Genomic DNA, 26769 nt, shown 5'->3' with positions numbered 1-26769 from the left:
AAGAGCTATAAAACTCGCTGAGCTATAGATACTCGCTCAGCGATGTCAGCTTGGCGGCCGCCCCGCACGAGCGAGTCAAGTGGAGCGAGTAATCGCCCGTTGCACGCGAACACTCGCTTACAGCCGAGCGACCAAACTACACTCGCTTCTCGCTGCTCGCCCACTTGTTTCTAGTTACCCGCTCTACTCGCTTCTCGCTCATCGTCGGCGGTGGGACAAGTGCCTTAGTGATATTCATGATATGATCAGAAAAAAAAAGTGATACTAAACACTTTTTACGCAGTTAACGATTTTGGTTAATTTGGTTGGTACTTTTTTTTTTTAATCAAGACCAAGTGGGAGGTTGGTCGGTTTTTTAGAAAAATATGGCTCTGTCCATTGGAAGACAATTTTGCCAGTCTCTAGTAGTTTTTGCCGTTGTACGGTAAAAAAAATCTATAAAACGAAATATGAGAGGTAATGGTGGATGAACGATGACCAAATATAGCGTTAATGTACAACTCCCACTTAAATAAAGAATAAAATGGACAGAAGAATATGGGTGCCCCCACATGCAGTCGCTAGTCGCTGCAGCATTAAATCTGGTCATGTGACCCCATTTTGAAGGTGATTTTGAATTTCCCCCGACTCAAAAAAGTAGCGTCAAGTCGCCGCGTCGAGCAGCAGCGACGAGATGGCTTCTTGCAGGAATGGTCTTTGTCTTGGAAGCTGATTTAGTAGCAATCAGTCGTAATAGTGGTACAAGGAAAAGAAATTGGTTAATGAGTTTTTATAAAAATTAGAGGTTTTTTTTTCCAGCGATTGTTGTTGTTGTTGTTTCTTTAAAAAAATATGGCTCTGTCCATCGGAGGACAATTCTGCCAGTATCTTTATCGCTGTCACGTGACCAGATTTGACGTTAGAAACGAGCGTCGAGCGACTTGCATGTGGCCGCGCCTTTTTATGGCTCAACAGCGTCAACCTCATAACTCATTTGACATTGACAGACGTCAAGCAGTTGAAAATAAAAGGTTAATAATTTGTGTCTTATTTTATCCGATTTTATTTATATGATAATTACCACTGTTTTAGAACAAAATTGGTTCTATTACAATGTATAAAATTTTAAAAAATATTTGTGCGCCGGTTATTAAACTTCAGATTAATCCGTTCCACACTTCAACACCTGCATTAGCATGGACTAAATCTACATTGCCGAAGAAATTCTTGGAGCATAATAATAAAGTGTTCCCTCCACAAGAGCTTGGAGAGGAACCGCGGCCAGCTGTAAGTGTAATAAACATAAATAAGTTTTTGGTCCCTTAATTACACTAGCTCTCTGTGACTTAATCTCTTGATCCTATTCCATATGCAAAGTAATATTTACAATAATGTTATAATAATTTATTGTAGTAATTTACAGTATATTATTTCCATAAGGCCAGCTATGGCTGTGACTCTCCAGGTAGATGATTCTCATGGTGATTGATCACTTACCATTCCATTAATATTAAGAAAAATTATTTGTATGACTGATTTGGTCCACATTTTATTCATATAGATGAAGTCAAAGTGGGATAACTTTGAACATGAATTACTGATTGAAAAGGATTCAATAAAAATAGGTTGCCGCTTGATTAGTATTTTGTGCATGTATGTATGAAAGGCAAGTGAGAGTTATTGTGTGACAAGATCAAACTGAAAACAAAACTATAAAGAAGAATAACGTAAATTTCTTCTTATTGTTCTTCTTACAGAAACTACTGTGAGACTCACTCATATTTAATGAAATAAACCTGGATAACTTACTTTATATCACATCAGCCGCGCAAGCGGAGCGGGGGCTCCTAGAGGAAGGGCTATGAATTAGCCTGAAACATGTTGAGCTAAAAGTTATTCAGGTTTATTTCATTAAATAAAAGTGAGATATGTTCATTTATACTTTCAACAAGTCCTGTTATTATAAAACAAATAACAATTATGATAGATTTCATTTGACTTGTCTAATTTTTTCCAGTATGTTTGCCACCAGAAAACAAATATAAAATATAGTCCTGATAAACTTTGGTATATTGCCTGTCTAGTCAGAGGAATGACTGTGGATGAAGCAGTCAAACAACTAAACTTTGTCAACAAGAAAGGTGCGCAGTATGTTAAAGATGCAATTCTTGAGGCCCAGGACTTGGCTGTTACACAACACAATGTTGAATTTAGGAGCAATTTATGGATTGGTAAGTTTTTCAATGTACTAATCAGTGATCAGATCAGGTTTTCAAGTTTTCTGATTTAGAAATTGATAGCAGGCATGTTTAAGTGCCAGTTACACAGAACTAAATTTTTTTACAAACCTTATCTAGTGTTACAATTAAAATGTAATGCTGCTCCGGAATATTTGAGTGCCTTGCCTGCTATGATATATTTGATGGCAACTGTACCATCAGCCAAATATGTGGTTTATCAATTTTTAAACAAGTTCCTATCAATTTAATATGTTGCTAAAGTCGAACTTTCAAGTTGACAGATTGGCTATTGGCATTATTGTTTTATGACATGCAAACGATTATCAACTTTAGGGTGGTAGACCACATATTTGGCTGATGGTACCATACAGAACAAGGTCTTAATAATTCCCTGATTTGATTGTGCCTGCCTTTTCAGGGATTTTCATGTGTCAGCATTACATGTTTGGTCCGGTCACTTTCTACTTTTTTTTTAATTTATAAGACATGCTTTTGTAAAAAGACTCCATCTGTGGTTTCTCATGAGGCTGTCGTAGTCACCACAATTGATATAGGTAAGGTATTAAGCTTCATTAAAATATTAGAAAAAAAAGTTATGCTCATTATTTTCAGCTGAGTCATTTTCTACAAAAGGTAAAGTAATTAAAGGAATAAGAAGACATGCTCGCGGCAGAATGGGTGAAGTGCGCTACATATACTCCCACTACTTTGTGCGCCTGGAGGAAGGTAAACCACCCAAAGATTTCTACAAATCAAATCCACTTACACCTCAGCAACAATTGGACAAATGGATGGAGCAAATGAGGAAAAGAAAAGTTACCAACTCCTTGTAAATGGGATATAATATAAAAAATATCAAGAACATAAAAACTGGTATAATAATTTGATAGTAGATTTTAAGTACACACCTAAATAAATAGAGTAACAAATAAAATAATACCTTTTAATTATAATTCTCTTTCAGAGATAACTTACATACCCTATTTATTTGTCCTAAAATGAAAGTCGCAATAAATTATCAAATTATCTTTGATTTTATGAAGTTTGACATTAAATCTACATTATCATACAACAAAAATAATCAAATTCTAAATATTTAAGTCATTTTCTATTCAATTAATTAGATTAGGGTTCCATACCCGAAGCACAAGGATGGCAAAGGTGCCTACCCCTTTAATGTCGCTACACTGTGTGGTTTTTCTGTCTGTCTGTCCATTACAGGGCTATATCTCAAAAACCATAATAGACAGCTGAAATGTATACATAACGTTTTTAGGGTTCCGTAGCCAAAATGGCAAAAATGGAACCCTTATAGTTACGCCATGTCTGTCTGTCTGTCCGTCCGCGGCTTTTCTCAGGAACTATCAATGCTAGAAAGCTGTAATTTTGCGCGAATATATATGTAAACTATGCCGACAAAATGGTACAATAAAAAAAAACAATTTTTCGGTTTACTAATGATTCGGCGAATAACGTTTGGCAACCTGTTTCATTTCGCAACTTTTAATTTCCCAACTGTTTAATATTTCTGAAACTGTAAATATTTCAGGATTTTTATAAAACTAACCTAACCTAACCTAAAGGGTTCCACACGATGACCCTGAAATAAATCCTGAAATATTTACAGTTTTAGAGTTTGCGAAATAAAAAGTTGCGAAATGAAATAGGTTGCCAAACGTTACGTTGCGAAAAGGCAGTACTCGCAATTTTTTTTTACCAAGTATCTCCCATAGACGACGTAAAGTGGAGGTGATTTTTTAGGGTTCCGGAGCCTTAGCAGAAATTGATTCTTTTTCTTTACGATTAAAATCTAAATTAAGTTTAATGTAAAATGAAATCGTTGCATAATATATTAGCTACTATTAACCCATCTTTTTTTACATATAGCAATCTCCAATTTGACTTGGAACCATAATACGATACATCTCACTCATAAAGTGTTTCTTTTATATTTGCAGTAAATATATCTCAAATAAATGTGTCAGTACCCCTAGTGTAAGTTTTCGGTTACAAAATAAGTCTCGATCGCGTTCGCGTTAAAATCTCAATTAATATGGAAACATGAACAGCGCCTCTAGCGGAACGTTTGCGATGTTCGTGTTTCCATACAAATTGAGATTTTAACGCGAACGCGATCGAGACGTATTTTGTAACCGAAAAGTTACACTAAGGGCACAGTTGTTAGTGCAGTCTATTCTTTCAGACTTAGTTTTCTGTAAAATTTAATTAATGATGGGTTAGAATGAAATTATGCAGTGGTTCCACTTCCATTTTGACGTGATTTTGACCTTCAATTTTGCCGTTAGAAATTAGCTACCAATAAATATATTTAAAACATCCACAGAAAAGGTGTACTTACTAATATATAATTTTATGGCTTTTTTTACGACGCGTAAAATTGAAACTCTTATCGGGCAACCTACCTACCTACCTAAAAAGTATTTTTTATCAGCCATGAGTTATTACCAGTATAAGAAGTCGTTCTCTTTAGAACAATGCATAATTAAAACGCCGGCTAAGAGCGTGTCGGACACGCCCGAAATAGGGTTCCGTAGCCATTACAAAAAAATTAAGTAATATTTTGTATTTTGTACGGAATATTCCAAGTTTAGGTATATTTTATACCTAAGGCTGCTATTTACTCTTAAACTACTAATAATTCTTAAGAAAACTTAACCGTTATAGTTTTCCTTGTAAGTTTGATATACTTACTACCATCCTGAATTTTTTCAAATTTTTCCACCCACCGGTTTAGATTTTAGAGGGGAGGGGAAGCTCGATTTTAATGAAAATGTGTACTTTAAAGTTGAATATTTTGCAAACAAATCACTGAATCGAAAAATCGGTTTTAAAAGACCTATCCAACGATACCCCACACTACAAGGTTGGATGAGTAAAAAAATTTCACCCCCACTTTACGTCTATGGGAGGAACTCTAAAAAAAATTTTGTTTTTTTTATTGTACCATTTTGTCGGCATAGTTTACATTTATATTCGTGCAAAATAACAGCTTTCTAGCATTGATAGTCCCTGAGCAAAGCCTCGGACGGACAGACAGACATGGCGAAACTATAAGGGTTCCGTTTTTGCCATTTTGGCTACGGAACCCTAAAAATAGCCTTACATACCTCACATGAAAATATTTCAAAAGACATACAGACTCTCATATCATAACAGTTATTAAAGGAACGCTAAATCATCCTATAGTACAGTCGGTGCCCTAACATAAGTATCCACTTTTCTGTGCAACTAGTATGAAAAAGTGGATACATAAGTTAGGGAACCGACCGTACCTATTTTGAGTAATGGATTTTAATATTAACTGTTGATACTGATCAAACCGAAAAGTTGGAATTACAATGATCCTATATTAAAAGCTTATGTACTTTTCTCATAAATATTAATACTATGTTGTACTTACTTATATACTGGATACTATAAATAAAATACGTAATGTAATGGAACATTAGCCCAGTTTTCTCCTATATAGATGGGAACCCTGGGTTTCTCCTTTAGATGTAAAACAGCGTCTGACAACGAATATTTATCTGACTGTAAGCTAATGAGCAGTGGTGTTTAACAGTATTTTGGCCATAGCCCATAATTGTTTTTTTTTTTGTAAACAAACTACATTCATTTGTTTTCTGTTCAACTAGGTACTTTTACCTTCATATGTCCTTGTTATAAAACCAATTTTAGTAAAACATAAAAAGTGATAACTTTGGATTCTGATATTTGCGCTGGTGGTGCCAAGCAAGGAAAATACAGCTTGATGTAGCACCAAATGAAATTATTTTCATTTTTTGGTGAATCCTGTTGTATGTTTTAATTTTTTTGTATTTTCTCATTTTTAGCTAACTTATGGCAACTTAATGATTTTACGGGGGATTCTAAGCATCGATTCATATTATTTGAAATGATTTAAGATGATTAAAAACGAAAAAAGGTTTTTTTTTGTATTTACAACCACCTGGTTTAAATCCTTGGATCTTGCATTTTCTTGCTTGGGCTTTGCATTTATTTTCCATCAGTGTTCCACAAATAGGTCCAAGAATGCACTGCAATCACAATGCAGCCATAGGTAGTGAATGATATCATTGTAATATAATTTTTTTGAGCGATTTAACAGCTATATTCATGTCTATACACTAAGAGATGTTCGAGTTTCGGCCTTTTTCTTAGGTACATATCCATATAGGAAAATAGAAGTAATAACTAGAATAGTGCCCAGAGTGAACTGTATGGTTAGATGGAAATCGAATATATACATCGAAGCTACACAGGAGATGACAATAGCCACGGAAGTAGCAAAGCCTTTCAGAATATTATCGGCGTATTTGACGACCACCGCGACGATAAGGCCCCCCGCAGCTTGTAGTACCACCAGATACCAAACGAAACCATCAAAACCTTTCAGTAAATGTTTCAGGGATCCTTCATTAAACAAATAAGTTATTGTGCCAAATGGCAATGATAGTAAACTTAATTGTACATTTCTCATCCAAACCTGAAAAGAAACAAATAGTTAAATATGGTTAGGTATGTAGTGTAGTATGTAAACGTTTCATTGTAAAAAATAAGTAAACAAACACAATTTACAAACATTGAGAATATGCACAAAGGCGAACTTATCCCTTATTAGGTTAAGGAATCTCTACCATTCAACCAGTAGGTACCTACCAAGGTAGGTCAGTCAATAGGTACTTGTATAGTAAATAGGACACATTGGGAAATTAAATGAAAATACTTACAGATATATCTGATTCCTTGAGTACTTTTTCGAAATAGATTCCAGCAAAGCCTGATATAAAGCAGGCTCCTAAAGCTGCTCCAAAGCCTATAATTTTCGACTGGGCTGGCAAATGAGATGTTGTCAATTTCGCCGGCGTATCGCTAGAAGAGAGCTGCACTAGAGCTATGCCACCGGCCAAAAGTGCCAGAGCACCCCACTGCCATTTTTGGAGTGTCCTTTTTAATACAATTACAGCAAAAAATGCAGTAGTTAATATTTTTAATTGATATGTCACCTAAAATTTGAATATAGTGTAAAATATTTGTAAAAAGATCTTGTACATACTAGAACATGTTTAAAAATATGTGATATTAAATTTAAAAAATGGTTAGAAAATGATCTAACTGGCAGAAATAATTGATACCAATATTAACATTAGTTAGATAGTTGACCATGATAAGCTACTTAACTATAAAATCAAATTATCAAGTAGGTAGGTAAATCTGTTTTAAGGTTTGTTTAAGCTAATATATAGGTACTATAATTAACGGGTGATAACATAAAAATTAGAATGTATTTACCAAGCTTTCAGAAAAAAAAACCAGCCAAGAGCGTGTCGGACATGCCCAAGATAGGGTTCCGTAGCCATTCGGAAAAAATCAAGTAATATTTTTCTAAGGATTTCATATTGTGTACGGAATCTTCCAAGTTTAGGTATATTTTATACCTATTTACTCTCAAAGAAATCTTAACCGTTATAATTTTCCTTGACAATTTTATATACTTACTACCATCATGAATTCTTCCACCCAACAGTTTAGATTTTAGAAGAGGGGGGCGGGGGACGCTCGGGATTTTTTTAGTGTTTTTTATTTTATCACTATCGGCGTGATTGATATGTATATTCATGCCAAATTACAGCTTTCTAGTACTAACGGTCTCTGAGCTTAGCCGCGGACGGACAGACAGACGGACAGACATGGCGAAACAATAAGGGTTCCTAGTTGACTACGGAACCCTAAAAACTACTGGCCTAAGGAAAACAGTTTGTTTATGGTGTAATTGCCCTTTGGAGAACCTTGTTTAATTTTTTTTTCATGTTCTTAAATATTTGTAAAAAATGGCGTCGAAAAAAGAAGCTGAGAAAACGTGTTATAAATTTATATAATTCAAATTAAATCTTGGGGAAGAAGTATACCGTGGACCATTTTAGTAAAGAAGATGTACCTACCAGTTTCTACTATTTACAGAATTCTGTCATCCTTAATGCTCGTAAGTGTTAGCCGTCGCCCAGCCAAGAAAATGACCCAAGAGGAAGTTGCAAGTGCTTCATAGCACTTTTGACAATAAAAAATCGATGAGCTAAAGTGATGCCACGAAAAAATTTAAATGTTCACAACCATACATTTGCCGATCTTTGAAAAAGATAGCCTATGATAGGTATAGAATGCCGGAAGAGGAAGAGCACCAGACTATACCTACTGATACTGACAAGCAAAAATCGACCATTATGTGACAATGTCTCTGGATGACCCGAAATTACAAAGGAAAATCGTTCATTTTGTGTAATATCCCATTTGTGCCAAAAATCCGTAATACAAATCTTCCACAATGTCGGCCGAATGAAGATTTTTTCGGCTATTTGAGCGCTTTAGTATACAAGAATAAATGGAGAACTGAAAATTGTGCCCAGCTAATAAGAAGAATTAAAAATTTGTGCGGAAAACTGTCAAAAATGCCGTCCAACATTTAATAGGTAATAAACCTTGTATAAATTGTATGTATGGATGTATGGATGTATACTCTTTATTGTACAAAAATAATTAACCTGTCCTCTCCCAGAGGCACAAATTTGTGCCGAAATTCCTTTGATCCTGTTATCCTGGGAGATGACAGATTAATGAATAATATTTGCACCATAAAAACCAAAAATAATTTACCTCACAGAAGATATTTTTTAGAGTTCCGTACCCAAAGGGTGCCAACGGGACCCTATTACTGAGACTACTCCGCTGTCTGTCTGTCTGTCACAGGGCTCTATCTCAGAAGCCGTAAAAGTTAGACATTTGAAATTTTCACAGATTATGTATTACTATGGCCGCTATAACAACAAATACTAAAAATAAAGTAGTTACAAATTAAAGGGGGTCGTCATACAAGAAACGTGTTTTCTTCAGCGTTTTTTGGTTGCTAGACATTATTAGCCGTTACTAAGGCGACCGAGTCGCCTAGCAACGTCTAGCTATTTCGGTTGAATATTTACCTTTTAACTTTGCGATTTTAATGATGTTTTATAAAAGCTTCGATAATATAATATATTTTTATTCGTTTATGAGCAAAATTAATAAAGTAATTTATGAACCACAAACCTCAATGAAGCCAACTTTGATAAAGCGCTCGCCAAATTCACACCGTATAATCACTATATTTACTTATTGTTTTTTACACAAAAAACAACATACTAAGTATTTAACACTATTTACAATGTTTATAATACAGTTTCAAATGTATTATTCACACTAGTCGAGCTTCTTATTATTTAATTACACAACATAAGAAGTCCGCTGAATTTCCCGCGAATGAACGTTGACAGATATATTTTTTTAGCCGCGCGCGGCAAGTTGCGGGCAATGGCTTCAGAAGCAAACAGCCAGAACCAAAGAGGATGAGAATACGAATTGTTTTTTATTCGAAATACTTGCACAAGTGATTACGACGATATTTTTAGAAGCTTTTCTAAAAGTATCGTCGATAAAAATCTTAGAAGCTAAATTTGACCCACTTCCACTGGTCCGATCAACTTGTAATTTGGCATATTTATGTAAATTTGGTGACAATACAATAATCTGGTAGTGGCATCTTAGTGGTCCTGCCAGGATCGTCTCTGCAGGAGGGAACTCCTCAATAGTTAATAGTACTGACTTGAAATTTGGTACAGATATGTCGTTTAGACGACAATGCAAGTACAGTCAACAAAAAGTACATACAGCAAAAAAAGCTTGTATTAAAAATTATTTTTTTAACAAAAACTTATTACAAGCATTATAATTATTTGCAGTGTACGTAATGTAACTATGTTTGCTCGGGTGGAATCTTTCAACTCAAATTTGAAGTGGATATCTTCATCTTCAACCGATTGAGCTGAAATTTTAAACGCATGTTGAATCCGATGACAATGCAATATTATTATAAAATGGAGTTGATCTGATGATAAAGCTAGCGGGTGACCATAGGAACACTGTGATAAATGACACGACCGCATCGAGTTTGGACTCGTTTGTCGCCTTGACGAGTACTTTGGTAACCAGGGGCATAAAGAACAGTCAGCAAAAAAAAACTTATATTAGAAGAAGTTTAAGAAAAACTTTTACTGAACTGTTTACGGAACCCTTCATGTACGAGTCCGACTCGCACTTGACCAATTTTTTAATGATTACTGAAACCATTCTCATGTTTTTGTTATCACCCGTTAAGTGACTAATATTAATATTGTAAAGTTTACCTGATAGGTAGCTGCGTCTAAGTTAGATGCAGACACATAAAGTAAGTTATTCTGCACAATGTACAAGAATGAGGGAACACAGACTCGCAGTGTGTCCCGGAGGTTCAATATAACTGTGGAATAAATTGAAAGGGCTCCTATCTTCATGCTACCAGACTCCTGCATCACAAGCCCAGTGCAGATAATGAATTTTACACATTCAGCCATTAGTACAGCTGGAAAACAAAAAAGAATATTTCTAATTATTATTGCAAAGAAAATTAGAAACACCACACACTAGCCTCTTGATTATTGGAACGACATGATTATTGTTAGGTAGTAGGTATTAAATTAATGAAGTCGCGTCGTCTTTGCATGGACGCTGGTGAGACATTACATAAAAATAATAATTAAACCATTTATTCTGATAAACGTCGCTGGCGTCGCGCTGATGTTGCGTCAAAGCTGCGCAAGTATTGTGTCGCAGCTGCAGGGGCGCTGGCAGGACGCCGACGCTCAAAAGACGCTTGTTAGTGTGGGGTCTTTGTTATAAGAGGGTTGTGTAGTCAGGGTTTTTCATACAGAAGGCGCTAATGTTTTCCACCCCCTAAACATTACTGCTGTTGTATGAGAAAGCAGAAAGCCATATTTTTCGGTTACACTTCACAATTCTTATTTTTTTTTTAAATTCGCACTTGTTGCAGTGTAATATTTATATAACTTTATTTAGCAAAAACATTAAACTTATTCAAGTTATTATACCCTAATTGTTTGAAATTCGAATGAATTTTAAAACACCCTTGTATACCACAAGAGAAATTTCCCCAGGCAGATGTTACGTGTATACCACAATTAATTTATTGAATCAGGTGTTACTTTGCGGAGGTCCATATTAATGAACTAAGACAATTACTTTGCTCACCCACAACCTTATGACAGCTATGCTTATGCAAGATATGCGTGTTCATGCAGTTCTTCCACCTTCACACTGTAAGAACACACATAAATTACACAAATCCATCTATCACCACCAAGACACTACACTGACGCGTTTCGAACTCAACCAGAGCTCATCTTCAGAGCAACACAACCATACACCATGTTACTAGATGTTCTTACAGTGTGGAGGTGGAGGAACTGCATTAACACGCATATCTTGCATAAATAAATAATAAATAAATATCACGGGACAATCCACACCAATTGACCTAGTCCCAAAGTAAGCTTAGCAAAGCTTGTGTTATGGGTACTAAGCAACGGATAAATATAATTATATAGATAGATACATACTTAAATACATATTAAACACCCAAGACCCGAGAACAAACATTCGTATTTTTCATACAAATATCTGCCCCGACACGGGAATCAAACCCGGGACCTCAAGCTTCGTAGTCAGGTTCTCTAACCACTAGGCCATCTGGTCGTCTAATGTTAATGGGCACATGCCCAGGGCCACATAATGCATTGGGGCCCCCTAGTCCCTACTCCATTACCAAATGATAACCTAGAAGCTATTGCTTAATAGTTCTTTATTATGGTAATAGGGGCCCCTTTATCCTAATGTGCCCAGGGCCTCTAATAGGTGAAAGACGGCCTTGTCTACTATAACAACATAATAATGTGAATAATATGTTTGGAAGTACTTTTAGTAAATTTCAATGGATTTAGTTAATGCCATTTTAAGCATGTTTTTTTTTTTTAGATACAATTTAATATAACACAATCAACATACCAGCTGCAGAAGAAAACATCTCCACGTCTCGTGTGCGAGCATAACGCATGCTAAGTCCAAGTATTGCATTTTGGAGGGTCAATATTATTAAACTGGCATACTTCACATATCCTGAAAAAGAACCACTCCAGTTATTTCAAGACCATAGGCTTCTTTCAGTTTTCCTAGCAATATATGACTAAAAAAGCATTATTTCAATATTTTTTTTTGATTTTTTTTTAAGTGGTCAGTGGATATTTGGTCAATTTCATATATTTTCTTAATTTTATATTAAGATCTTAAAAAAAAATATATACTGAGTGGCATAAAATCTGGCCTCAAATGTATGCAGAGTATGTATGTATGTAAACTCTTTAACCTCCTGTGGCCCACCATACAACAAAAATTGACATAGAAATTTCAATCTTAATGTCTCATATTAGATAAAATTAAATTTATTTTTTTTGTTATTTTGAATGATACAAAGAAAATGACACTTTATTCCTTTTTCAAAAGATATGAATTTTATTGCTAACAATATGTACTAGTATTATCACTGAACTCCAGGAAGTTATTGTTTTTTTTTCAGAGTATATTTATATTTAGAGATGATAATACTCAAGGTGGTGAATTAAGATAATCAAAATTATATTATAGATGCTTACCAAGTTTTGCCCGTCTATTGGCATTTGTAGCAAGAATCGGTTTTTTCATATCACCATCCATTTTCCTAGGACTACAAGTTCTGATTCTGATTACTTTGAAATGTCTGCAATATAATGTTATGAACTGAAAACAAACCAAGATTTATTGATGATAGATAGTTGTAGTGGTACAACTATGTTTCCTGGTTGGACTGTAGCAAAGGGAGCACAGAGTTAATTTTTTTTACCAAAATGAAGTCATAATGACACATTTTTAATGATGTTATTGTATAGAATACGTTAAAATAAGCATAAAAATGGCAGAGATATAGGGACCTAAAGTTTGAAATTTAGGTACAACGAGTGAAGCGAGGAGTGGGTTAGTATGAATTGTGACCACAATGCACGAGCCAAGTGAGCGAAGCGACCAGTGGCCAGCGAAGTGCCAGAACCGAATTAAGCTGTTAATCTTAGCTATTGTCTGATCAAAATATAAGTTGAATGCTCATTTTCTTTCTTCTAGGTACATCTCTTATCTCATCTGTAGTTGGTCACAGAGAAAAGTACCCCTATTAAAAGATGCTCAGTTTAACATACTCTAATTATAACAATCATTTAAAATAGGGCTTATACTAACATAAAAAATAAAATAAAAAACTATTTGTGCTGGCTCCATAGTAATTTTGATTGAAAATTTTCTGTCCAAAAATATATTTTTTTACGCTTTTTATCGAAAATATGGCTGTCTTTTTTGATTCCTATGTTTTGACACAATTTAAGCAATAAAAAAAAATTGTATGGTGCCCCTTTGACCCGTTTCCTTTAATTATCAACTACTAGCTTTTGCCCGCAGCTTCATCTGCGTGGAATTTGGCTATCGCGCGCCGTTCCTTCAGGAACTGTGCATTTTTTGGGGGAAAAAATAGCCCATGTCAAGTGCTCTGGCCCATAAACTATCTCTATGCCAAAAATTACGTCGATCCGTCGCTCCGTTTCAACGTGAAAGACGGACAATCATACAAACAAACACTTTTGCATTTATAATATTAGTATGGATATAATGGATTGTGGACACTGACAATATAGAAAAAATAACAGCGACAACAAACTTTTCAAATTATGGTTACTATGAAATGTAGGTGTAAAGCATTGCTAAAAGCTAGTGTAGTGAGTGAATATCAAAAAGTTTAACCATTATTATCGAACCAAAATGATGTGCTATAATCTACCAGTTGTATTTTTTAAAATTTTGTATATATATGTGTTATAACTCAATAATAAAATAAAATAAATCATCTACCAAAAAATTTATCAGTGAAACCAGTAGGTAGGTACTTTTTAACAATAAAAATTGAGCTATAATGTTTAATGCAGAGCAGAGGAAAAGAGAATATTATCGTAAAATTGCAAATATTTTTTTTCTTCATACTTACAAATTAAAATGTTTATTTTCAATGTGTACAACACAACTTCAGATAAAATAAAAAAAGAAAGTCATCTAATTAGTTAACACTGTAGAATTCATTGTATCAAGCCTAATAAAACTGAAATTCGTTTCATTACATGCGGTTAAAATAAACCGCAAACGTGTAAATTCGATACGATGTATATGATGGATGTACATTACATTATAGTAATAAATAACTGTCACAGTCACAGATGACGTTAGCTGCACGGTGTTGCCAAGCTTGGTGATTCTAAATTACCACATGAAATAACAATAAAGATATTTTAATACTGTATTATAGGTACAGTCTGTCAAAAACAGAAAAGAAATTAAAAAGTGGCAGCACTGTAGTGTTCTCCCTTTTTGGTTTGACAGGGTTTGAAAGGGATGACACTACAGTGTTGCCACTTTTTAATTTCTTCTCTTTTTTGACAGACTATAGGTATTATTATAATATTATAATAAAGGTTTACATTATTTATTATTATTATTATTCTCTTTATTTATTTTTTTATTCTTAGGATTAGGTTTTTCTAATAGTTATAAAAAGTAAAATACAGAAAAGTACATACTTACAAAATAAAAATATTATAAAAAACCTAACATTATTATTATTATTATCTGGCCTCGATTGATGTCCCACTACTGGGCAAAGGCCTTCCTCCCCCCATGTTGGTTTACATCATTCGAGTAAAATTATTCCAGTAGTGTGATATCGAGCTGTTATTATGTTAATCTTAAGAAATCAATCGAGCAACGCAATGTTTTGTTATAAGTTGTTTTCTCAGAGAAACTTCACGGCTAAAGTAATTTTATTCTACTAGTCAACTTCGCGACAGTAAATAAAAGAAGGGATACCTCCTCGCGCATCGTTTAGAAATGAGGTGTCACGCTATGAAAATATAAATATTTCACGGTGAAAATAGTGTAATTTTTACAAAGACTAATCTATCGCCTAAAAATCCACATTTGTCCGGTCATTTCCATATTTTTCCTTTACTTGAGACAAAAATTCAAGCCTAGAAACATTAAAGTGTGAAGTGCTATAAGCTCATGTTTAAAACGCTTTAAGATATATATTTCCCTCATTTTGGCTGAATAATTATGCATCCAAAACGATTAGTAAGTAAGAAAAAAAGTGACACTGACAATTTGACAATTGAGAATTGACATATTCAGATTCTGGCTGAGTGAGGGCACGGTACGTACTTCAAATTACATTACATAATTTTTGGCTAAAATGGGAAAGCATTTTGGAGAGTTAGCCAAGATCCGCGGCTTGATAAGTTACAAGTTATCTCCCCACGAGCAACGAGCTTATGCAGGCGCTATCTCCAACGGCCTGCCCAATATTTTCCGTCGATTCCGCGAGAGCATATTCAGGGTTGCACCACGTAAGTTTCCTTCACATTTTTTTTTTGTATTTCTTGTCTTGATCTTTTCCTGTAGTACAATCTTGTCTCTCTTATATACCTACATATTCAAAGTCACCAATCCAACACCATGATTGATCAAACAAAATTTTAAGACATTTTAAATGACAAAATTTCTTGCATCGTAGAACCCTTTGTCACCCTTAAAACTTAGACATGCGTTAAACTTGTGTTTAACACATACCAGTTCATAGAAAACTATTTAAGGCAAGTCAAAGATGTAATGGTAATGCATCTATGTTTAAGTCTTGTACCAAGATTTTGATGAAACTAGCTTGCATTTTAATAAACGTCAATTTTATTGCCACTGTTTTTCAATTAGTAGTAGTTTCGTGTTTTTTCGGTTGCAGCATTCATCATTGGATACCTGGTCTATGAAGGAGTTGAACGAGAGCACCATCGGCTGAGCCGCAAAAATCCTGCTGAATTTGAAAATGATCAATAAATAATTATAACCTGATACTATTTTAAATGATTGTAGATTAATTGTTATGATTTGAAATAAACTGAAATCATTTTTGTTCTTTTTCGTTTATTTGTTTTGTAAGTTTTACTTCTTCACCAGAATACTAGGTAGAATAGAATTATTGAGATCATTATTTTGTATTGCAAGTGTGCTACTTAGCAGCCTTTTTTCTTTGCTGATATCTGGGAAAAGGGACCTTGTTGTCGGTATTGAGTTATTGATATCCCCATAATCTACATACATTTAGCTATCAAACCATGTAAGAAACATGCATGTAGGTTTAATCGATATTTAAAAAAAATGTTGAACCTCGAAAGCCAGAAAAGGTGATTATGAGAAAATTTAATTCAAACTTGTATACCCAATAAAAGTATGTTGTTGTTGGAAGTTACATAGATAACATGCTATTTGAGGAGAGTAGATTGTATGGGCTTTCAGGTTACAAAATAATTTTGTAATAAGACAACTGTTTTCCTATAGTTAACCTTGCCAAAGTGCATAAAGTGAAAAAAAGGTTGATGGATTTTTTCCTTAATTCTCTATTTATAGTACATTTCCATTGGATTTTATCGAAGGAAAAAATATTGTGCGTAATTGGACACTAAATAAGAAATACTCCGTTTTGAATTAACATTGTTTATTATATAAAAAAAATACTTTAACTAAAATAACTTTGTGGTTTACAAATGTAACTAAATAGTCAAAATCAACAAACGCTTTTATTTAGTACGCTAAAACATAGCCAAATGAGATCAAATTAACTCAAGAAATCTTAAAAAAGTAGTTTTTTCAGTCTCAAAATTCAAGGTAAAGTTTAATAAAAAAGTGGTACAATCACTATATGTTTTCGAAAAGGGAGTGATATCATTTGAAAACGACTAATAACTTACGATTAATTTTAATAGTCTTCAATTAAAAACACTGTAGTATTCAAACTCTTACCAAAAACCTATAATTTTGTCTCAACAAACACTACATGATTAACGTATTTGAAAAGGGACCTTAGTGTCGGACCTAACATGTTTAGTGACATAGTTAAGAATAAGATCTAAAAAAATACTTTTGATTTGTAGATGTAACTATTTATTATAAATCAACCTCTAAAGACACAAATTGGCGTAAATCGTCAATAAGGGCCTTATCACACTAGCGATTTGCGGGAGAGTTGAAAGCGAGGCGAGCGCGCAGTTATTTCGCTGCGAGCGTATAATGATTTCACCACAAGCGCGCAACGACATCGCTGCGAGCGCGCAACGACGTCGCTGCTGCGAGCGCGTAGCGAGTTCGCTATTGTAGACTTTCGTACAGTAATAATAGGGCGTCTTCGGTGCTAACGCAGCGAAATCGCTGCGCGCTCGCGGCTATATCGTTGCGTGCTCGCGGTGAAATCGTTACGCGCTCGAAGCGAACTCGCTGCGCGCTCGCCTCGCTTTCAACTTGCCCGCAAATCGCTAGTGTGATAAGGCCCTAACTGGCTACCGCCTAATGGTGACCAGTTATTGATGATTTACCTTACTCTAATTAAACGAATTTTATGATGATTCTGATTGACGTTTTTTACGCGCCGACAAGCACCGCACTGGGCCCGCGTAGGAACTACTGCCCAAGCCCTCTCATTCTGAGAGGAGGCCTGTGCCCAGCAGTGGTAACGTATATAGGCTGGGATGATGATGATGATGATGATGACGCGCCGACAAGTCTTCCAAACCGATACCGAGCCTGTGACCGAGCGCACAGAAAAGCATTAAGAGCGGGGCCGACAATAAGGTCCCTTTCTTACTAAACTTTAAGGGATTGTTCTCATAAAAAACGATTTAAAAACGTGTGCCTCTGTCAAAGTAGAATTTAAACCCTGCTATAGTAAAAAAAGAAAAATGTTTTTTTTTCGACATTTTACTTTAAACGCGATTATCTCGGAAACTAGAACCGACAACAAGGTCCTTAACGCCACAAATGTGACCTAAACTTTGCTAATAAATCAAAAAATCCAAACGACAACTTGTAACTTTCTAGTAATTCAGGCTCCGTTTCCACCAGGAGAGATGTGCGAGGATGTGTTGCGATGCGATGCGACGGCGATGCGAGGAATGTGTTTTACATGAACCAATAGAAATGCTTCATTTACCTCGCCTCGCTCCGCTCAGCAGTTCTGTCCACCAGAGGGTGTGTCAGAAGTCAGAAAGGAGGAAGTGTTAGAGGGATGGAACGACACGAACTTCGATTTTCTAATTTCAGAGTAGCCCTGCAGAAATGCGCTGTGCGAGGATAGGTAGGTAAATGAAGGCCGATTTTGATGAAACATGTCTAAAAACCATCGCTAGAAAACCTGCTTTCCATTAAAAAAAAACTGCATTCAAATCGGTCCACGCGTTTAAGAGCTACGGTGCCACAGACAGACAGACAGGCACACATAGCGGTCAAATTTATAACACCCCTCTTTTTGCTTCGGGGGCTAAAATACAAAATCGTGATATCTAACATATCCAACATATCCTTCGGTTTGGTAATATGGATGGATTGGAAGCCTTTAGAAAAAAAATACTTCTCTGTCTATGGTTAGCTTTATCGTCTTGTCAGAAAAAGAAAGTGAAGTTAGGTATTTATTATAATAGTAAAAGAATAAAAGAATTGTATTGTTATTAAATTGAACCTACTTGAACACGAATAATGATACGAAATTTGAGAAAGATACCGTTGAAACCAAATTATATTCTTTATATTCAGAAGCAAACCTTTTTAACCAATGAGTATCAATGTAACGGCGCTTGGAACAATCAAATTTCGTCGTCGGTGCTTAGCAAAGTGAATCTACACGACTTTTTTAACACAGTCGATCAAACTTATGCCACAAAAGGAGTTATTAGTGCCATTGATGTAGATGTATTCGCGAATTCTGTTAAGGAGCCAGTGTATCTTGATGAGCTCAAAGAACTTCTCCACAAGTTGAGGTTATCTGCAGAGACCGGAAACACTTTAGACTCCACCCTCCACGCTACCGTGAGGAATTACATAGAATTTGGTAACATTGAAGAGTTAATCCAAATTTTAAAGGATCCTCTGAACTATGGTGTGTTTCTTGACGAGTACACTGCTAACATATTGCTCAATAAGTTACTGGTATCACAAAACTACGAGCAGGCAGCTAATGTCGCGTCCGTGGTAATGTTACAAGAAGATTTTAGTAATGACATCACCTGCACCCTCTGCCAATATGCTTGTTACAAGTACATCTCAGAGCACACTCCACCGAAACCAACACCTACCGAGGAAAAACCCAAAAAAGTGGAAGAGTTAAAAATAAGAGTAAAATTTTTAAGAAATCCATATAATGATGATCATTTTGACATTAAGGACACTTTGATAGCAACGGGCAAAACATTGGTGTGGATTTCTGAAAAATCATCTAATAACTTGAACAATAATCTGCAGATTATTGGATTGTTTGCATTTAAAAAATATGACAAGTTACTGGCCTTAAGTGAGGAAGTTAGTAAAACTTCATCATCTAAGATATTTACAGAAGTCATAGATTTACTAAAGAAGAAATCTGATACTGTAGAAGCTGAAGCCAAAGCAATAGTAGATAAATGTGTATCAATGTTAAGCTCAGTAAGCTCAGCTGAGGTGTCACTTGAAGAGAGTTTAAAAAATGCAATCGAAAATGCCATTAATAAAAACCACAATAAGGACATTACTTCTCAGGAACAGGTATTATGATAATATTTATAACTTATTATAATTATTAGACTTCTAAATAATATGACCTGGAACTTAATCACAACTATATATTTGTACTCATGACCAAGGTCACTGCAATAAAGTCGAAATATTGACGTTATTTTAGCAATATATACATAAACTAGTTTACCCGACGCTTCACATGTGTAAACTATTCAATCTGGTAGTTACAATTCAAATTCCGGGATTTTACATAATTCCCATAGGAAATCTCAAAATTTATATTGTTATCTTCATTGAGGTGTTGTGTTAAGAACAACTATCTCGTGGGAAGGTTATTATTTCTTAGATTTTATCCCTATCCCGTGGGAATATCGGGATAAAAAGTAGCCTATGTGTTATTCCAGATGTCCAGCTATCTACGTACCAAATTTCATCTAAATCCGTCTAGCCATTTTAGCGTGAAGGAGTAACAAACATACACACACAAACTTTCGCATTTATAATTATAATATAATAAGTAGGATTAGTAGGATAGTCAGTTACCTGCTTATAGATCTAGTCACTAGATCAATCTAGTGAATAATGCTTTTCATCGTAACAAGATACATAAAGGTACACCAAAAATATATGACTATTGTTCTTATTTATATGGCAAATAGTTCAGTATAGTCGGAACAATTGCTTTCTTTTTTTCTTTGGTGACCTAAAATGTGAGGAGGAACGACCTACTTTCGTAATTCGCGTAATCGATGATTCCGATATACCTAGAAGGTTTATTAATAACTATAATTACTGCTTATTTTTACCTGACTACAATGACATCTTGACTTGTCTACAACGTTTACCTGTGAGCTCCGATGTTAATTTGAAAAGGTTTTGAAGCGAAATAGTTTTATTCCCCAAGCGTTTTTTTTCCAGTAGTTTATTAAAAACATTATTTACAATGATCCATTGTTGACTATGAATCGTTTTGGGCATTTTTTGTTATTGTTCAAACAAACCGCCACAGTGACACTGACAATCTGTAAAATTATTGCCAGTGTAAGAAATTAGTTCCAATGAAATTCCGCAATTATATTTCTGGTCAGGCTTTAAATACGAACTTTTCCGACAAAATACATTATTCATGAATTCTGTACAAAAACAGTGATAATAAAAAATCACAAAAGGTTGACGAACACTGTTTCTTATGCATATCTACAACAAATTTTCTACTGGAATGCCGAAAACGCCGATGGGCATCTAATTTAGCTTTCCCTGGATGCCGCTGACGCCGATGGGCGTCTGTTCTGCAGAAGCGTCGGCATCGCAGCAAAGTACGTAATCTGCACGGCTACTACGAAACTCGAAGTTCGTATCGTACCGTCCCTCTCGCTCTCGTATTAAATAGTATAAGTGTTAGAGACCGCACGACACGAACTTTGAGTTTCGAGTTTCGTAGTAGCCCTGCTGGCGCGCGGCAATGAATGGGTTAAAGAGTTTATTGAATCAGCAAGCAAATTCCAGAGCAAGCAAGGAAATTATTTTAGTTCATTGGGTTAAAGAGCTTTACAGACGGCAATGCAGGATAATGAATAGATTTCTTTTCCTTGAGATCGCTCGTTTTTGGCTTGAAATTCGAACTTGTGATTTTATTTTGCTTAATATACAAAATGTACACACCCAATATCATATTTTCTCAAGTTTTTCGCGATTCCCAAGGTCAAAGAATCGAATTGCTTTAAAATTCCAGAGAAATAATGCGTTGTTTGGGAGAAACGTTTGACGTTACGACAGTGTTGTAGAGCGCCATTCCTGCTCTGTCTCGTTTTTTTTGTTCTGTTATGGCGGTTCACTTTTATATTCATAAATAGTTGTGAATTTTACCCATGTATTCATTATGTATAATTAAATATTGTATTAGACTTCTATTCGATTATATTTCTAACGAAAATTAAAATATTCTATCTTCATTAATCCCCTTCTTTCAGTTATTCAAATCATGGGTCAAAATCCGGGAAGTAAAGCTGCAAGAGCAAGCGAGGCGTCTTGATAGGGCTAAACGTGTAGAGTTCATCCAAAAGAAGCAAAAGCAAATGACGGAAGAAGAGCAGAAACTGTGGTTCTTTGAGACTGAAGAGCAGATAGATCTGCAAATAGAGGAAAAAGAAAAACTTGAAAATACCACTACAACTAAGAAGAAACAATTGCAAAAATCTGATGAAAACTATATTCCACCTGAAATATTACCTAAACGAAAATAAATATTGTACATCTAGTTGAATAAAATAAATAGTATGATTTAGACATTCTTGTTTTATTATACAAGTTATTCTTTTCCAATATAAAGATAAGAATTAGATGAGGTTTTTATTTTAACCCTTTTCCAGGCATATATACAGAATATATATATAGAATAGACATATTACGCACAATATTGGAACAGAACAAACAATAACGCACGCACACACACAATCATATTTGCTTCACTCATAGATATTAGTGATTGAGACTCGTATGTTTTTCTATTTGTTGTGAATCCATACCTACTGTATCTATATTAATAAAAAAAAGTATTTCTTTGTTATTTTAAGTGTTTTTTGCAAAATTTAATACAATGGATATATTTAGTCAGGGTCGCCGTCATCGAAACCGATGTGGAGGACTATATATATATATATATATATATATCTATATTGTCATAAACGAATGTTCTAATTACTATTATGACGTATCTACTGTGGTAACCTATTATTCGCCATGTAACATTTTAGTTAAGTGTACAATTGTTGTTAATTAAGGCTGGTTGGTTTCCTGAATAAATAAATAAAAATAAAATAAAATAAACTACTATTTTTCCACATACACTTTCACCTCCGCATCCGCCTCCGTTAACCTCCGCATCCGCGGAGGCGAAACTCGTCGCCTCCGCATCCGCTAAGAAGGCCTCCGTTACAACCCTAATAAGAATCATAGTTTTGTGTTGTTCAACAATGAGGGATTAATTTTAAAACAATATTTTTAACAACTAATTGAATTTGTACCATATTGTAAATGTGGTTGCTTTATGTACTATGCCTGGAAAAGGGTTAACAATAAGTTTCAATTATTACAAGATTCTTCTTGCATTCTTGTCAGATCAATCAAAATCTTTTCCAGAGTTTCTTCAGTTCTTTTCGTCTTCTCAGCTTTGATGTTGTCTTCTAAATCTATTATGTCCCTGGCATAGGTCCCTGTGTCATTGACCAGGGACACAATAGTATTGCACTCTGAATGTAACAGTGCCAGCAATTTGTAAGCTTTTTTAGCTTGATCATCTTTTTTAGCATCCTGAAAAATTATATTTTAGAAGCATGTAGAGAGCAATGTTCACAACACTTATATGCCTTTTGTTTTCTTTATTTAAAAAGTACTCTATCACATTAAAGAACTCGGAAACCTGTCAGTCAGGGCCGCGTGTTGTACCCCTACTACACCACTTCCAAGCTTTCATTTCACGGCAAAATTTCGCAGTGTGTTTTAGAGACAATTACTATTTTTTTTAATTTTGAGAATTATTTATAGCCAACTGCTATCTATTTCAAACACTTGTGAAGTTTCGCCGTGAAATTAAAGCTTAGAGGCGATGTAGAGGTACAGCTTGCTCCTAGGTCTAGCAAAGACCCAGATTCGATTCCCAACTCCAGCTGTTATTTTCTTATTTTTTTCCAATGAGATTTAGTTAGTAGTTTCTATAGTGTAGTATAATAATAATGTAAAATTGGGAAAACCCTAAAATTAAATACAAAAATCGTAAAGTAAAATTTTCTGTAGTTTGATAGTGATGTACTCATGTTTAATTACTTTGAAGAGTGTTTCATCAGCAATAGAGAAACATCTATCAAGTTGGCCTTCCAATGTATTAATTTCCTTCTGTATTTCTCTGGTGTCATCCAGAATTTTCTTAATCTCCATGTTTTGTTTGTCAACATTGCTAATAATTTCAAGTATTCTCTTAGTGTAAATAGATCTGTGGAAAAAATATTAAATAGCCATTGAATATACTCTCTTTTTTCAACAAGAATACTAACCGAATGGTATAAATCATTACCTTTTGTTACCCCCCCTCAATTTTTCCAAATTTCTCTTTAACTGGTTCTTCAATTCTTCCTTTTTGTCATGTTCCTCTTTCATAGCTTTAGCTGATTCTTTTAATGTTATTAGAGTGTTTCTACATCTGTTTCTTTCCGACTGAAAAGATTTCCAATGTTCCTTAATCTAATTTATTTCAATATAAGTAATTTAATTATTTGGAGAAAATCAAATTAGCTTACCTCAGAATTATCCATATTGTTTTTGATTTTTTCGATCTCCACTTTCAAACACAAGTTTCTTGATGTCAACTCTTCACTCTTTCTATGCATCACATTCATATTTTTTTGTACTTTTTCTAAAACACCAACTGTATCCTCATTGTCTATATCAGTAATACCAATGCTGTTCAAGATGTTTTGTACATTTTTTAAATCTGCTTCAATCTTCTCAGTGGACTTTTGGATCTATAACAAATAACAGAAAGTGAAATGGCTGTATGATATGCCTAATTCATTGTAAAAATATTCTTTAATTTTTACCTGTGAATATTCAAGCTCCATGAGATTGCTGTCACTTTTGAGATTGTCCAATTTCTGTCTTAAGACAACTGCAGTTTCTTTTAACTCCTTGAGAGTTTTACTAGACTCATATTTTACAGGTGATGCTGGCTTCTCTTCATAAACAATTTTCTCAGGTTGCTCAACAATTTCTTGCTTATCTGGCTTAGTTTGATTATATTCTCTCAGTTTATTTAATTTCAAAACTATTTCTTTTTCACTTAGATTACTTTTCTTTAAAATTTGCGGAACTGCAATAAAGTCAGAATAAAGCAATGAAAGTATTAAAGTAAAAACCACCAGTCCCCTATGCCACGAAAATTACAAGTGCTACAATTCAACATACCTAATTGGTTTGTCTCAAATGAAAAAGTAATGAATGAATATGTGTAATTACTTGTAACTTAAAAAATGTAACAAAAAAAAGAGTATTCTGATACCCCCCACCCTGGTTGGCACATGGTCAGTGCCCTTCCTGTGGGCTGCTTGTATCCTGTGTAATATCTAAATTATGAATGTATGCAGCTCTGCACTGTCAACTTTGTGGTCCTTGCCTGCCAAAAGGTTGCTGACCCCTGGACTCATTGGCAACTGTATGTTTATTACCTGGAGAACTTGCACAGTCCCCTATGACCTGTTTCCTTTCTGCATTGCAACATGGAGGGATCCACACAGCAGCCAGCTCCTCCTGAATCTTACTACTTATTGCCTGCATAAGGGTAGATTTCTTGCTACCAGGTGAAGCAGTTGATAGTTTGTTCTCAGTTGGTAACCTTTCTATGAGGAACATGAAGACCTGTCTTAGTTCAGCTTCATTGTGATACAAAAAGGTTTGGTAGCCTACATCATTTTTGTATCCCAAATCCTGTAAAAAAACAGTAATATACTTATATCTTCATCTAAGTTTTTATTAACGAGGGTTGACTAGTAAAATTTAATTGATTTTTTTTTGAGCTCTGTATAATTAAATTACGATAGGCGCAAGTGTGATACAGTATTAAAAATCCATTACCTTGCATATTAATGCAATTTGCGCAGCCACTTCTATCCTGTGTGAAATCCCAGTAGGAAGTTTTACTGGCACTTTTAAAGATGAGCTGATTGTACTCAGGCATTTTGAAGCAGCTTCTATAATGGTCTCAACAGGAAGATCACAAATATTTTTAACTTCGTCGTCCATATTGCTAAAAATATTTAATAATTTACTTTTGTATTTCGTATTCTTACTGTTTCTTTACTAATTTAATTAGATAATTTTATAACTTACACGTTAAGTTGACGAAGAAAGTGCAATATAATGGAGTCTACTTCTTCCATGGTGATCGTTTATCACAAACAGCACAAAGAAAGATGCGACACGGGATAATATAATATTAGTAATTTTAAAAGATAGCACTACTTGGCAAAGATAACCCAGAACAGAACTAAAAGGATATAGGTAATGAATTTGTATCTCCAACCTTGTAATGAATATATAATGTTGACTATTATTAATTTGACTGAGGTTTTTTTAACACCTTGGTGATTTTTTAATAACAAGAACAATAATACAATAACAGGTTACCTAAAAAAAAATAGTTTTTAAACTTTAAAGTCGGTCTCGCTCGGTTGACTCTCTAAAGGGGCGGCCACATGCAAATCGCTCACAAGACACAAACTATACAGCAGGGCTACTAAGAACCTCGAAACTTTAAGTGCGTGTCGTGCGGTCTCTCTGACACTTATACTGTTTAACACAAGAGCGAGAGGGACGGTACGATACGAAATTCGAGTTTCGTAGTAGCCCTGCAGAGAAGAGAACTAAACTAACGTTCGCTCGACTCGACCTCGACGCTCGTTTCCAGCAGGGCTACTATGAAACTCGAAACTCGAACTTCGTATGTTGCCGTCCCGCTGACGCTTATGTCATTTAATACGCGAGTGATAAGGACGGTGCGACACGAACCTCGATTTTCGAGTTTCGTAGTAGCCCCTCTGACACTGACACATACTTGCTATTTAATACGAGGGCGAGAGGGACGGTACGATACGAACTGCGAGTTTCGTAGTAGGTAGCCCTACAATGTCAAATCTGGTCACGTGACATCTTAGAGCAACGCGGGCTCTTTTGAACGCGGGCTTCCTACGAAAGGGAGCAGCCATTCGCATCGCCGCGTTCCCCTCTGACAAAGTGCAAGCCCAACTGGGCATACGAATTTTATAAAACTAGGCGCGCTCGGATTTTAAACTAGACCGAATCATACATTACATTATTGTTGGATTCGTGTACCAATATCGAGTCCGCAAATCTAATCCGTACAAATTTCGGATCGGTCGTACATAAATCCGACTTTTTCTTCTTC

At 35.0% G+C, this 26769-nt stretch overlaps 5 protein-coding genes across 6 annotated transcripts; 3 read left to right on the top strand and 2 right to left on the bottom strand.

Annotated features, from left to right (window-relative positions):
- The first annotated feature begins 961 nt into the window (after nt 1-961).
- Nucleotides 962-3144, top strand: mRpL22 (mitochondrial ribosomal protein L22). The gene is made up of 3 exons (XM_074108178.1): nt 962-1266; nt 1997-2210; nt 2832-3144. The coding sequence occupies exons 1-3, from the start codon at nt 1093-1095 to the stop codon at nt 3050-3052; spliced, it is 609 nt and encodes a 202-aa protein (XP_073964279.1). The 5' UTR covers nt 962-1092; the 3' UTR covers nt 3053-3144.
- On the bottom strand, nt 3044-14459 carry Ugalt (UDP-galactose transporter). 2 transcript variants are annotated; one of them, XM_074108041.1, is made up of 6 exons: nt 14224-14459; nt 12812-12935; nt 12168-12278; nt 10454-10668; nt 6971-7246; nt 3044-6726 (listed from the first exon to the last, which is right to left on the bottom strand). In XM_074108041.1, the coding sequence occupies exons 2-6, from the start codon at nt 12870-12872 to the stop codon at nt 6361-6363; spliced, it is 1029 nt and encodes a 342-aa protein (XP_073964142.1). In that variant the 5' UTR covers nt 12873-12935; nt 14224-14459; the 3' UTR covers nt 3044-6360. The 2 variants fall into 2 exon arrangements, with proteins under 2 accessions (XP_073964142.1, XP_073964148.1); XM_074108047.1 differs by having other exon boundaries at nt 12812-12915.
- A 948-nt stretch (nt 14460-15407) lies between these two features.
- Nucleotides 15408-16193, top strand: UQCR-Q (Ubiquinol-cytochrome c reductase ubiquinone-binding protein). The gene is made up of 2 exons (XM_074108206.1): nt 15408-15631; nt 16021-16193. Exons 1-2 carry the CDS (start codon nt 15478-15480, stop codon nt 16113-16115), a joined length of 249 nt encoding a protein of 82 aa, XP_073964307.1. The 5' UTR covers nt 15408-15477; the 3' UTR covers nt 16116-16193.
- Nucleotides 16194-18691: 2498 nt separating this feature from the next.
- On the top strand, nt 18692-22103 carry LOC141442874 (uncharacterized). The gene is made up of 2 exons (XM_074108032.1): nt 18692-19844; nt 21788-22103. Exons 1-2 carry the CDS (start codon nt 18804-18806, stop codon nt 22058-22060), a joined length of 1314 nt encoding a protein of 437 aa, XP_073964133.1. The 5' UTR covers nt 18692-18803; the 3' UTR covers nt 22061-22103.
- On the bottom strand, nt 22095-26068 carry LOC141442843 (coiled-coil domain-containing protein 22 homolog). Its single transcript, XM_074107988.1, has 8 exons — nt 25695-26068; nt 25440-25611; nt 25034-25292; nt 24410-24678; nt 24110-24334; nt 23887-24026; nt 23640-23805; nt 22095-23126 (listed from the first exon to the last, which is right to left on the bottom strand). Exons 1-8 carry the CDS (start codon nt 25742-25744, stop codon nt 22899-22901), a joined length of 1509 nt encoding a protein of 502 aa, XP_073964089.1. The 5' UTR covers nt 25745-26068; the 3' UTR covers nt 22095-22898.
- Nucleotides 26069-26769: the final 701 nt, after the last annotated feature.

The sequence above is a fragment of the Choristoneura fumiferana genome, chromosome 2, assembly GCF_025370935.1.
Source record: "Choristoneura fumiferana chromosome 2, NRCan_CFum_1, whole genome shotgun sequence".
Lineage (NCBI taxonomy): Eukaryota > Metazoa > Arthropoda > Insecta > Lepidoptera > Tortricidae > Choristoneura > Choristoneura fumiferana.
The sequence above is the reverse complement of the archived record's forward strand: the minus strand, read 5'-3'. Positions and strand labels throughout refer to the sequence as shown.